This window comes from Centruroides vittatus, unplaced genomic scaffold (genome assembly GCF_030686945.1).
Source record: "Centruroides vittatus isolate TY-2023 unplaced genomic scaffold, ASM3068694v2 scaffold_899, whole genome shotgun sequence".
Classification (NCBI taxonomy): domain Eukaryota; kingdom Metazoa; phylum Arthropoda; class Arachnida; order Scorpiones; family Buthidae; genus Centruroides; species Centruroides vittatus.
The window spans coordinates 1,105,233-1,120,072 of NW_027122719.1; the positions used below are offsets into that span (position 1 = coordinate 1,105,233).

Genomic DNA, 14,840 nt, shown 5'->3' on the forward strand with positions numbered 1-14,840 from the left:
CAGAATTATGTATTCAAAATCGTTAAATTATAAATTATTATTATTATTCTTTTTAAAAAATTAAGATAAAAAAACTTTAAAAAATCATAAGATAAATGTAAAATAAAAGATTTTAGAGCTAATTTATATTTTAAAAGGTTTAAATTTTTGTTATTAAGAATGAAACATTTTATCTTAATTCAGATTAAATAACATTAAAATATATATTTACTTGTTATAAATATGAAGCCTGTACTTAATTATAAGTACTGTACAGTACTGTTATATTGATATGTAATACTGTAATATTTATCTTTTCCATATCATGTGTCAGTAAAGAATAGCCTAATAACATCAACACCAAATTATAACATAGAGTTATATCCCTGTAACAAATTAATATTAATCGACATAACAGCAATATGTATTAAAGGAATGATTTATAAAGTGCATAACACTTAACATTTTAATATAACAACGTTTTTGATTATCAAATCGAATGTTGTAGTAATTGCACGTAAGCAGTAAACGCTATCCTTATCTCAAAAATCTTAAAATATCATCATTTTACACCGTAAATTACACTTTTTAATTTTCTTTTTTTAAATTTAGAAAACCCGTATCAGGAGATACCATTGTGATAAAAATAGTCGATTGTCTTCTCGATAATAATCATTGTGTGGTCGCGTCGATTATTCTCAAACACATCACGAAACATTAAAGCGTTAATTTTACCAGGCAACAAAAATAATTTTTTCACTCATCACAAAATACATTATTGATGCATAGTTGAACATTTTTGTGCAATTATTTTACATATAAAAATTTACGTTCCATACATAATACGATGTCAAATGAAATTTTTGATTGGTTTATACATTTACACAGTTAAATGAAAAATAGAGATGATAATGATTCAGCTATGTAATTCTAATTTTTCTACCAGAAAGTAAGTAGTAAGATTTCCTTTCCCTTTTACATATACAGAACCGCGACACTCGCAGTCGTATCCATTTTCTATCAATACTTTGGCCGTATCCTCAGTCATCTAAAATATAACGAAACTTCGATCTTAGCCAAACGTTTATAATTAATTTAAAATTAGTTTGTTTATGCTAGAAATTGAAAATTGTATATCGTCTGACCTGTATTCGTCCGATAACACCACAGCTATCCATTCTACTCGCAACATTGACCGTGTTCCCCCATATGTCGTATTGTGGTTTCTGTGCACCAACGACTCCTGCAATCACCGGCCCGTGATTAATTCCTAGAATTAAATAATCATTATTCTGTTAAATTACAGTATATCTCATTAGGCAATTGTAATAAATACTTTATCGGTACATTAATAAAGTTAGATTAAGTCTTTCTCGTAATCCGAAAAAATATAACTCACCGATCCTTAGTCTAAATCTCTGAAAAGATTCTCTGTTGATTTGTTCCAGGACACTTACAAGGGCTAAAGCGAATTCGACTAAAGAAATGACACTATGACTCTCTCTCGGTTTATCCTGGAAAATAACACATTTATCTCAAATGGAAGTAATCCTATCAATCTCACTTAACGATCCGAAGTGAACACTTACTCCTCCATCTTTTCCTGGCTGAAGACCTGCCGCTGCCATATAAGTACTACCAATTGTTTTAATTTTCTCGATGCAACTGAACTTCGGCTTCAATAAAAGCTTAATAAAATTAACAGAAGTACGTTTTAAATATAAAAAAAAATAATTATAATACACACATTTTAATAAAGATTTACCTTATCGAAGTCGCAGATTATTTCGTTCAGCAATCTCAAACATTCGAGTCCTTGTTTGTTAATATCGTTTTCGTCGTAAAACTCTTTATAATTGGGAATAGAAGCAAACATAACAGCCACACTGCTGTACGTTTCGTGATATAAATCCTGTCGAATAAATGTGAAGAACATTTGCTACATAAAACTCCATCGAAATGTAATAAATGAATAATAATTAACAAATTATTAACGCACAGCCATTTGATGATTTGTGATTAAGAAATGTTCAGCAACATGTTCGGGGAGAAAATTTTCTAGCAAAATCTTATTAATGCTTCCCATGGTTTCGACTTCATCTTGCTCTACTTTCAGTTTATTTCTCCAAAGGAAATCAGTTCTGCCTGTATATTCAATCTGAAAAGTTTTGCGATAAATATGAAAGTTATAGGAATTTTATTCAAAACGCGATGTAATCGTTCGGAGTATAAATTTAAAAAGTAGAAAAACGTAATAACTATGATTTATTACCTGCCTATCTAATACATGAAAGATGATGGTAATCATCACCAAAAAAAGCACCGTGTGTACGGACATGGGAACATTAACCAAACTAGAAGGAGAAACTATCTCAAAATCCTTTTAATATTTGAGTAAATTAATAAAAACGACAATTTAACCTTAAAATCTCTCACCCTTCACCTTCTTCCAAAAATCCTGAGAAAAGATCGGGTCGAATGACATGAAAGGCGAGAGCAAAAGTCACTACGCCGGCAGACATGATTACCAATTTTAACAAGAAGTTGACTCGAAGGAAGACAGACACTCCGGTCAGATATAGAACAGCAGGAAATACATGAGGCTATAAAGAAAAAGAAGAGAAACTTTTTCATGAAAAGTATATCGAATACGTTAAAAAAATGATAAAAAAAACTACCTGGGTATAGTTGCAATTATCTGAAGGAATTTGGGAAGTTTCTTCTAAGACATGGATTGTCTCTCTGGAATCGATATTGCACGTCGTCTGTACGTATCCGTTTTTGATGTAATAAATTAAATTCATTCATTTTGATTAGCTTGATTGCTTTTCCATAATTTATTATTTTGTTAACAAGATTTGCAACAAACAAAACAAAACTTTTTCTTAATATTAAACTAATTTATCTTTAGAATTGTTTGCCTTCTATTTTGACATATTGCACAGCCTGGGTTTAGCGGACACTCTGGGAATCAAGACTAATGGCTTAAGTAACAAATATCCGTTAAAAATTTTTGTACATTTTACACTTGGAAATGTTTTAAATAATCAATACACGATTTTGTTTTGTGTAAACATTGTGTGATAAGTACAGTAATTAGAAATAGCCAGAAAAATCGCCGAAATTGAAAGGATAATTAATATAATTAGACATATTAAATATCTTTTTGTACTAAATTTAATAATTAAATAATTAAGATAAACCTAGAAGAAATCTGGCATGGAATAAGACTTGAAACCGTAACTGCTGTAATGCTAAGCACACCACATTACGGTTAGGCTATCTAAACTTCTCGACAGAATGCTTGCTAATTTTCTCCACATGATCATTTGATTCATTCTGCATGTTTTATTCATTCCTTGTCCAAAATTCTCCAAGTTTCTCAATGCCTTGTTTTCATTATGCAAGGGAGAAATTCTCAATCTACTAATCTACTAATGTCTGATGCAGAAAGTATCAGAATACTATTTAAAAATGGAACGGTGGTAAATTTGTTTGGCAAGTGAAGGCACAAAGAAATCCTATAAAGCTATGGCATTAAAGATAAGCAGTATATTTTTAAAATAATATTTATTAAAAACTTGTAATTTTGAGGGTTTTGGGTAAGAGAAAGAGAGAAAATTTTTTGCCTTTTTCGAAAAAGATAATGTCCACTTAATCAATGTTAAAATATACAAATAATTTTATTACTGTGTCTGAACCGGACTTTATCCCGCTAAATACAGTGTCCACTAAATCCAGATTTTACCGTATTTTTGATAAAACATTTAGTTTCAAATAACTTAAGTAATTACAAAAGTTCTCAAATATCCAAAAAATGAGACTTTTTTAAACTCTAGAAAGATATAAGAGAATTTACCAAATTAACAAAGACAGTAGCTAAAACAAATAAATTCGAAATAATGAAAAAAGCCATCCTTAAAATGCAACTGGAAGCGATTTTTGGCCAGCATCTGTCAGATGTCTCGGAGGTATTCAAACTCTGTAAAATATTTTAAAATAATTACTCATTTTATTTGATGGTTTGATATGGAATCGATAGGAAATTGTCTATTACTTGGTATTTCTGAACGACACAAGCTGTTGTCAGTATTCCCATTACAACTAATGTAGAAGCTAACGAACCAATTAATGTCACGGACCTGTCCGAAAAATGTATTACCGTAAACAATAAAAGCTAGATAAATAACTACAAGACATAAAACACGTACTTACAATGGAAATAGTATCAACTGAATTATGCCACTCATTAGGAAAAGTGCAAATGAACACGTCATATACCAAGCATATTGATCTTGAGGTTGGTTGTTATATTGATTTTCGATAGAAGCTTGTTTGAAAAACAGAAAAACTGGATTAAGATCATCGTCAGACTTGCACTTTCTGAAAAAAAAGATATCGATTTCTATTATTAAATCCTTTATTATAACCGTTCCGATAATTATCGTAGAATATTACCTGCAATTCAGTACTGAACCAGATCCAGGTAGCAGATTGTTTTCAATCAGAGCGATGCTCTAAATTTGAAAGTTTTATTGTATTAATTTTAATAAAGTTATAAAAATTCTTTCAATTTTATTAATATTTTTATATTACAACAGAATAGAAAGACTTTAAAAATGTGTTCACTGTTAAATAAATAATAAATTATTCTTTAATAAGCACATTTCTAACTTTTTTAATTACCAAGAAGTTACTTCTGACGCTATTTTAATAATTCAATATTAGTATAAATTTCAAGAAATTCTTAGTATAAAACACTACCTTTTCATTTTTAACAAAAAAGAAGTATTATTGATACATTATTAGAACTTTCGTTTCTAAAAATAAATTTTTTTAGAAATAATTTGGCCATCTTTTTGGAATTATTATATTTTTAAATAATAGAACATGTGAAAACTTTACAAATATATATAAAAAATTCATAAGATAAACACGTGTGTTATAAAAATTCTTAAGTGTTAAGCTAGTTTAGGAAAGAAAGAATCTTTAGATAAAAAATTAACTGTTTTCTGCTTGTTGAACAATTAAGTGGCCTCTCTGTCTGTAATCTTTCTAAACGGCAAGTTATATAAAGGACAGAGATCGATCCCAAGAAAGGGGAGTAGATGAAACAGCTGATACTACACTCAAGGGAAATCATTTATTTTGAAATCAAACGTCTTCTTCTGATAAAATAGCGTTTCGTAGTCAAGAAAATCCTTTGATTTGGTTTCATATGGAGTAAAGAATACATTTTTGTCATTTAAATTGATTTATGACATTCTCACTGATTAATTTTATGTAAAATGTAATTATGATACAAATCTATCAAATGAATTATTTGATAGATTTGTATCATAATTACATTTTATTAAGTGCTAAATTGCAGGTAAATGAATAAGAATTTGTTTACTATTAGAATATTTTCAAAAAAATATAATTACTTACTATCAATTGTTAATTGTTTATCATTTTAAATAAAATGTTACAGCCGTCAGCTTTCTATCATGTTCTAATGTTACATATTAGGAAAATGTTTAACAAATATACAGCAATTATTTTTTGATATTTTATATATTATTATTTTGTACAGCAGCAAGTAAAATAGCAACAAACCTTTCGCATTAATATTGTACTGTAAAATCATATAATTATATAAAACTCACCGTTATTCGAATATTTTTGGCTAGAGTACTTTCGGAAATATTAGCGAAAGGTTTATCGGCTCCCCAGCATTCGAAGTATTTATGCATCTTAGAAGTAGATCTCAATCGTGATGATCCAGCCGAAGAATTAACTATTATTTGGTCCGTTTCCTCTTGTGACTTCTATCAAAGGAATCAATATAGTCGTCGATATTTAAGGAAGCCTAAGGTTAAATTAAGATTATTACCCGAGGCTGTTTGATCAAATAAGTTTCAACTTGATGATCAGAAAGGTATCGATCTCTTTGATAGCCATCTCCAGCTTCTATGTCAAATTTTCCATCTAGTTGTTCCAATGTCGCTTTGGTTATGTGCACTCGCCTATAAGTAAATTTAATGCTCTTAAAATTCAATATAAATAATAAATGGATCTAAATAAAGGCAAGGTTTGTGTGCGTTTTTATAGCATTTTGAAAGAAATTTAGAAATGTTTATATTTGGAATAAAGATGAAATATTCATGAGATATAAATATATCGTAGGTTTACTAAAGCGTGTTGTCCATTTAGCTATACAGACGTATTCAAAGTATCGTCACGTACGAAACGTGACGAAATAACTATTTCAACAGAAAGATTATTTTTAATACTTTCTGGTTAAAAATTAAAATTGCCTTTTCATTTATTTATTTTTTAATCTTTATTTTCGTATACCTATTTATTATTTATAAAAACATTTAGTGAAGATATATTATTTAATATAAAAATAGGACTTTTCTATAAAAGATTTTAATGTAAATATCATGTAATCTTAAACAAACTTATAACGTATTTAAAATGATTTAAAAACCAACTGAATAGAATTAGAAATTTTAAACGAATGTATGAAAAAACAATCTTTTAAACTGGCTTTAAAACTATTTAAAACATCTTTGTGTTATGTGTATATATATCTTTACGTTAAATAAAGTAAATATTAAAACTATGACGATAGTTAATCAAATTTTTTAAAACTTGCTATCGTTTCCATCAAGTAAATAAATACAACCGAATAAAAACAAATCAAAGAAATCGAGTCAATTGTGTATATCGGTTATAAGTAAACGATTTGTTCAGGCAATAAAATAAATAACTGAATTGATACAATTTACTAAAAAAACGCCTGTTTGGAGAATGTGCTGGCAATGGTATGTGTCAGATTCCATCGCTTGAAATATTGACAAAAACTATCCATATCGAGTTTTGCCGTAGGATAACGTCTAGCTCTGAAATTCCAATAAATTGGTATGTGATTTATATCAACACATTCCTGAAAAAATTTAGTTATTTTAATAAGTAAATACTGAAGCCGTATTAGCTTACTTCTTAAGTGTCAAGAATTCTTTTTGTGTATTTTAAAAATCATTATTAACATAATATTTATTCATGAAGTATCTTACTTGTTAGACATATGATTCTATTATCTCGAGATAATAAAATAAAAAGAAATGTTTAAATTCTTAAGCATAGAATTCGAAAAAGATATTATTCTTTGAAACGAAAATTAAACTATCTATTATGCCAATACATGTCTGTCAGACCTAGAAACAAAAAACTGGAGTGACCAAACAATGAATAAAATTATCTCGTATGACAATGAAATATTTTATTTATTTTTCTGTTTAGTTAAATAGGAAATAATATGTATTCCAAGCAAATTAACTTAAATGAAAAATTTATTTCCACATTTACTCCATTACAGAGTTACAATTAATTAGTAAGACTGGAAGTAATGCATTGGTAGCAGGAAACGTTACCTATATAATATAATGTCTCGTTGTTTTGATTTAAAGAGCTAATTTTAAATAATGGAATTAAATATGATTCATTATGACGGAAAATTCATTAAACAGGTATTAAAATCCATTGTTTAAGAATTTTTTAACTGAAAATTTAACATTCTAATATATTCAGATTTGCACTGACAGTAAAAACGAATGTTAGTTCAATCAAGAAAGAAATATGCTTCGTCTCTAATTTTCTAAATCATTCAAGCAAATATTTTTAGATTTTTCGCTTACAAAAACTAAAATAGAATTTCCACAGAATTTTATGACGTTATTTTAAATTAATTTTTAAATATAAAAATTTTTAGTGACTATTGTGAATTTTCGGTTGTGTGAATATTAATAATTGGTTATATTATTAGACATTAAATTCATTTTTCGTATAATTCTAAAAATCTTATTTGGAAAAAACTCTATACAATTAATTTAAGAATGTAATGTTTAAAATTATTCACACAACATCATGTATTATTTAAATATTTTAAAAATATTTACATAACATATCTTTCAAAATCCAAATGAATTATCAGTTCACTCATACGAAAATTGTAATAACCATATGAAAATTTCCATTGGATCAATTTTAAGGCGTTTTAGAATGAAATGAACTTAAAATTTATATTTATTTACTTTAAACGGGTTTACTTTAATTAGGCAATTATTATAGCTTATTAATAAAATATAATGATATTCAAACGAATTCAGAAAAACTGTTGTTTGCTGAAGAAGATGGTAGTAGATGGTGTCTACCACCTACATTTATTTTACGTGTTATTTATAGATGAAATGATTGATTTTGTTAACACGAGGCGCCAGCTTACAATGGAATATAACGTCTGTTTCATTTGAATTTAGTTACTTCAGTTTTGACTATTTTGAATGAATTTGGTTACAATGAAAATGGACTTGTTTGGATAAGGAATATTAAAATCTGACTTCTATGTCTATCTATGTCTATCACCATATAGCCATTCATTCACAAATATATGTTACAGATTAATTATTTCTTCGTGAACAGATCGGTTAAATGGCCGCGCAAGCAAATTATCAGTTTAAACCTTCAGAAAATAGGATTTGAAACCGTTCCAGCTTTTCATAATCTTCGTAGATAAGATGGTCATACTGCCTAACTTTATTACGAATGAAGCCAATATAAAGAAATAAACTTCATCTATTTGGATTAGTTTCTGAGGACGGAGCATGACAAACACTACAACATTTCGAAAATTATACGTACAAATTCAAATATTTTATTTGTAACAATTTTTTTTAAAGAAAAGTAAAAAATAATAATATTTAAATTTAATATATTATATTTTTATTTATAATATTTATAATAATTTATAATATTAAATATTTTAAGATTAATTTTAAAATATTTAAATTAAATTAAATTAGAGAATCAATGCTATTTTTAAATAATACATAGTAGCATTTAATTTGATTAAATGCGTTTTTCAGTAAAAAGCCGATTTACTTACAATTACAATAAACTTTTCTAAATAAATTAAAACAGGTAAATTTTTTCGCAAAGAAATCAGTTTAGATTTAATTTATTCGTTTCTAATTAAAAATAATTTATATATATAAATGATTTATTAATTACTAAATTGAATTTTAATGAATATGTTACAGTAAAAACCCATTTTTAGTGAAAACGCGTTTTAACTAGTTGAAACTAGTTTTTACTGGATGTCATTGTTATAACCCGTTTTGTCTAGTTAAAACTAGAATTTACTGCTGTACATGTTTTGATTTTAGATAAAACTAAAATCAAACATTAACTTTTTAACTTTTAACATTAGTTAAAACTAATTTTAGCTACATAAATATGTTTGGGGGAAATAAATAGTGATGATTGGGATTAAAACATTTGTATTATTTAATACGATATTTATTGAAAATATTGGTCACACATCTGTGTTATTAACATTAATTAACCCTTTGTCCCTGAAGACCGCTGAAAACCAGGGTACCGATCGATCGGTACCCTGGTTTTTTAAGCAAAACTTCGAGGGTACCGATTCATCGTTACTATGGTAAATATCGATTTTTGTAAAATTTATTAACAACAGATATAATCTCGTTCGATATGAAGTGAATAAAGTATAATAATTCATTATATTAGTTGATAACAGTATAAAATTTTGATTTCAAACAAATGTTTGATATAATGTGCGATAATTTCACAACGAATAAACATACATGCATATGTGTTATATCGAATTGTACAAAACAATATTCTACGTCTTTCTGGCTCAGTGCCAGCAAACAACTATGTAACTAGACAATGTTAATTTTCACAAAATGTTACAAATTATCAAGTTTATGTGTCAGTTCTGATATATATTATTTTTTTTCTTATAAATTTTTCTAATAAAATGCATTGAAAAATATCGTATTTAAAACTAAAGATATTAATAAATGTAAGTGATTTTTTCATATAGATATAATGATAATTTGATTTTTGGTGAACTTTTAAAATAATATCGCCTGACTGACCTATATTGCCTTAGGAGGGATCGCAAAATAAACGTAAACAAGATGTCGTTTTAACTCAAATTCATTTTTGACTAGCAGTAAATTTTAGTTTTAACAATGACATAGAGTAAAAACTAGTTTCAACTAGTTAAAACGCATTTTCACTAAAAACGGGTTTTTACTGTAACAAATATACATATATTTAAATAGTTAATCATATCAATTTTTACTAATATACAATTTGTTAGATCTTCCAACTTAATAAATCTATATATATTTTAATATTTCTGACAAATCAATTTAATGGTTTACTTAAAGTGCTAATAAACAATGAATAATATAGTTTATTCATTAGTATTTTAAAGTAAAGTATTGAATTAAACACGTTATATTTTTTATTAAAATTTCAAGTTCAGCAAAATATATTTTTTTAATGTTTATAAAATTTGCTTACTCCGAAACTAGTATTTATATATAAGAACCCTTTTTTAAATTTAAGATAGAGTTTTAAGGTGTTTATTGCTAAAGTTGAGGATCAATTTAGTCCAATTAAATTGTGATATTTATTTGTTCAAAAAAATTTAAATGCATTGCTATTTTTTTTGCAAGATAAACTTGTACAACTTTAAATGGTGCGATTTTACAGACTATTAAAAACATAATTATTGTTAATTTTACTTACCCGGGTACTCCACCCGCTTCCATATGGTTAGCTAAAGTAACGTCATCAGACCACACATCAAATTGCCACTTTCTTAGTCCTAATACTCCACATAAAACGTTACCGGTATGAACTCCTATCCTCATATCTACATTTATCTCGGTAACTTCGCGAACAACTCTATGTAATGAACATTATACAGCATCAAAATTCAAAATAATAAATGTTTACAATTTTACTTATAAATTTAAGATGGTATAATAAATTCTATACACCGCCATTTAAATATTTAAATAAATACCGATGATCAAAAATAAACATACTTAATAGCATCGATCATCTCTAATCCCATCTTAACACAATTGTAGGCATGATTGGGTCTTGAAACTGGTAATCCCGAAACACAATAGTAACAATCTCCTAAAATCTTTATTCTCATACACTGGTTCTCCTAAGAGGAAATTAAAAGAAAAGAAAATTATAATCGAATAAATATATTTGTTGACATAGCTTAAAGTGTTATTTCAAAATTTCTATTTCTGTTTCTAAATTACAGTTCTACACGAAATTTTTCTTTTGATGATTTATTTACGTAATAAAAAGCCATGTAAAAATGTAATTTTATTTTAAGAAATGAAGAGTCATTTTAGTTCGGATTCAAGACAACATTTTCGGCAATCGATTCCCCTTCCATTGAGCAGATAGGTTAGAACATATTCTTCTATTACAAGTAATATAATTTATCTTTGTGTGATGTAGTAAAAGGATAATCGTCTCAGTATCATTAACAAAATATTCTCAATCTACAACTCGGGAAATTTAGATGGTATTTGCAATCAATACGAATTCAACAATAACTATATTACGAATATCTATCTACTTTCATATTTTGAAGAATTTAATACAGAAGGTTATATGAATAAATTCTTTTTATGATTGATAGGCAATTTTGTTCCGAAAATTAAAAAGCTAAAATAAGCTTTACTAATTAAGCATTTCAGGGAAATATTTTGACATTAGAAATTTTCTCGGTATCAAAATCTGACAAGTAAAGATAGAATAATTTACGACAATACTCCAAGAGAAATCCTCGTTATATTTTCAAGATAAAACTTTATCTCTTGTCGGTGAAATGTCCCAGTTATGAGGCATCATGTCTAATTATAACTTATTGGAGTTGACGTACTGTACATATTCAATTCTACCTTTATCAAAATAAATGAAATAATTCTTTAAACATTAAAGAAACTATTTTTATTCTTTAATAAACACTCTATCCTTATTCTTTTATTTTAATTACTCTTGTTAAATAATAAATATCAAGCAATGGGATCGGTTAGTGTATACGTTAAAAACAATAATCTTTAAAAATTGTAAAATTTTTAAAAATAAACGAGTTTCAAAAAATTAACTCTTTTTTATCCGATTTCGAATGAGCTAAGAACTGAGATGGACACTGAAAATTAACAAATATTCCTTACTTTATTGTTCTTTATCCACTGAAGAGGCAAAGAAATTTGTGAAATGCATTTGGATAATTCAGATAATAACGTATGGATAAAGAACAATAAAGTAAGGAATATTTGTTAATTTTCAGTGTCCATCTCAGTTCTTAGCTCATTCGAAATCGGATAAAAAAGAGTTAATTTTTTGAAACTCGTTTATTTTTAAAAATTTTACAATTTTTAAAGATTATTGTTTTTAACGTTTAATTACTCTGTTTAAATATTTTCGAATAAAAACTTCAGAATATTTAAATGATAAAATGAATTCAATTAAAAACGTGAAACCATAGATAAAGTATAATCTCGTTAAAATATTTGATTAAAATTTTACGATTTCTTTGCTGATTCGATTATTGAATTTAATTTTTCCATAATTTGTATTATGTACAGGTATAAAACGAAGCAGGCATTCTAGACGAAAATTATCATACTGAAATTGATTTACTTATTCAATTTTATTAGCCTATACTTAAAATTTCAGGCGAAATTAGATTATTTTAAATCACCAGAGATTTGAAATATAACAAGAAAAATTAACTTTCAAAATATAAAATTTTCAGTTAGGCTATTTCTGTTTAATTTCATTAATATAATGATTGCCGATATTAAATAGTTTATTAAGAATATATTATTTATGGTGTATAAACAGCAATATTAATTTTCTTAAGGAATTTATCATCACAGCTAAAGATTTAATACTCGGGTATGTTTCTAAAAATGTATATATAATCTACTATTTGTTAGAGAAAGCGAGAATAAATTTATGTTCTTCACATTAGAAAAGCGTTTAAAATTTGACACTAATTTCGACACTATCAAAATTATTTGGGTACATTTAGTAATTAGGTTCATACATTCAATAATCATTGTTTTGACAAGGATTGATCGTGTCTTTTAATGAAGAGTATGATGATGAGAAAATTCTCTTCAAAATCATAGGAATTTCGAAAATAGATATCGATGTTGTAATGCAATAATTAATTTCAGAAGATTCCAATTAGCAACTTCAACCTTGTTATATGAATTACCTTTTCTCAAAATGTAGTTTGTTTCTTTACATTTGTTAAGTTCGAGTATTTAATTATAGTGCTATTTAATATCAGATATTAAATAGAATCTAATTCAAATTATCTTTAAAATAAGAAAACGCATTTTATAATTACCGCATAATCAATAAAGTAACTAAAGCAACTTCATTTATATCTAATGATTATATTCTGTTAAGTTAATACAGAAAATATAAATTAATAGAAGTTATGATATTTTACTAATTTATAACTGATAAAATTTAAATATGAAATTTTAATAATCAATTAAAGAATGTACAATATATTGTTATCATTTTTAATAATATGAATAGAATGAATCATACATAATAAATATGTTTGACCTGTTTATTAAGCTTTATAATCTGAATTAATTAGTATAATAAATGTTTAGTAAAATGAAATTTAAAGTGTATTTAAATTGAGATTTATAACTAAGGAAATTTTAAGGTAAATATTATTTTTTAAAAGCATTAATCTGTATACATTCCATTATAAAATTATATTGTTATCGATTTTACAGTAAGCCATAGTATCGATAAAATGTTAAATTTTGTAAATCATCTGAGGGATACGCCTCATGTTCCCTACTTTAGCTTTAGTAAATAAAAATGATCTCATAAACACTTATAAATTAATATTAATAAGAGAATCATTATTTTAATAATGATTAATAGGAGAAAGTTTAGAAAGCAGAATTTAAAATTTCTTAAATATACTTGACTTTAATTTATTAAGGCAAAATAAATCAAAATATAATATTTATAGTGTATATAACTTTATTATTTTTATATTTATCAAAACATTAATTGTAAATATATAAAGTTAAATTGTTTCTGCCAAAAAGTCACTCGCTGTTATCTTAAATAATTTATAATCAATCTATTTAATATTTATTTAAATTTTATTCATTTTTGAGCTTAAATTTGAAAAAATTGTAGACCTATAAATTCCCACTATCGTCCGTCTGTCTGTCCTTTTTTAATCTCAAGAACGGTGTTAGATAGATGACCGGCAGGACTGTTTTGCTAATAAAAAGTATTTTTAGTGCATAACATTTACTTTAATCAATTTTTAAATTAGTTTTAAATTTATACAGAAAATTTATATCACTTCATAAAAAAGCTTTTAATTAATCAATTTTAAAGTAGTTTAATTGAAACAGAAAGCGACGAGATTTATTATAAAGCGATTGAATCTGCTATCAATATTTTAATTAAATTTTTTCCTCATTCTCGAAATAGCCCAGATATTCTTATTTCCTATAAAATGAAGCAAAGAATTTTTTCATGATTTTATTTATTTATTTTTTATATCAAAGAATGTCGTGATTCTTCTGTAATATTAATGCTAGTCTGTACTGCATATTTTTAAAATCACATCAAAATTTTTATTTTACAGATATAAATTATAAACAAGACTAAATATTATTCTGCCGATATAAATTCTATATTTTATAGTTATCTGAATAATTGAAAGAAAATTATACAGGTCTATATATATATATATATATATATATATATATATATTGCAGGTATAGAGTATTTAAATATAAAATAAATAAGAATAACAAGTCCATTTGTAATGATTTTAACAGTTATGTTATTTAAATCGATGATAATTTTGCTTATAATTATAACAGATGTTGTTTGCCTTTCGAAAAGTTCTGCATTTGTGTTTTTGATATACGTATTTCTCAATCGGATTTTCGACTATT

The 14,840-nt window shown here is 26.0% G+C and overlaps 1 protein-coding gene across 2 annotated transcripts in view; it reads right to left on the reverse strand.

Annotated features, from left to right (window-relative positions):
* Positions 1–264: 264 nt before the first annotated feature.
* Positions 265–14,840, reverse strand: part of LOC136990270 (adenylate cyclase type 2-like) — a 150,170-nt gene continuing 135,594 nt past the window's right edge. For both annotated transcript variants that reach the window (XM_067288655.1, XM_067288654.1), the window contains exons 7-23: positions 10,896–11,023; positions 10,594–10,752; positions 5,855–5,987; positions 5,628–5,789; positions 4,438–4,496; positions 4,195–4,362; positions 4,037–4,121; positions 3,839–3,961; positions 2,658–2,744; positions 2,416–2,582; positions 2,252–2,333; positions 1,979–2,137; positions 1,745–1,891; positions 1,569–1,667; positions 1,379–1,493; positions 1,125–1,249; positions 265–1,027 (exon numbers count right to left, since the gene is read on the reverse strand). In XM_067288655.1, the coding sequence (XP_067144756.1) occupies positions 896–1,027; positions 1,125–1,249; positions 1,379–1,493; positions 1,569–1,667; positions 1,745–1,891; positions 1,979–2,137; positions 2,252–2,333; positions 2,416–2,582; positions 2,658–2,744; positions 3,839–3,961; positions 4,037–4,121; positions 4,195–4,362; positions 4,438–4,496; positions 5,628–5,789; positions 5,855–5,987; positions 10,594–10,752; positions 10,896–11,023 (2,130 nt within the window). In that variant the 3' untranslated portion in view covers positions 265–895. The remainder of the gene's footprint in view (positions 1,028–1,124; positions 1,250–1,378; positions 1,494–1,568; positions 1,668–1,744; positions 1,892–1,978; positions 2,138–2,251; positions 2,334–2,415; positions 2,583–2,657; positions 2,745–3,838; positions 3,962–4,036; positions 4,122–4,194; positions 4,363–4,437; positions 4,497–5,627; positions 5,790–5,854; positions 5,988–10,593; positions 10,753–10,895; positions 11,024–14,840) is intronic.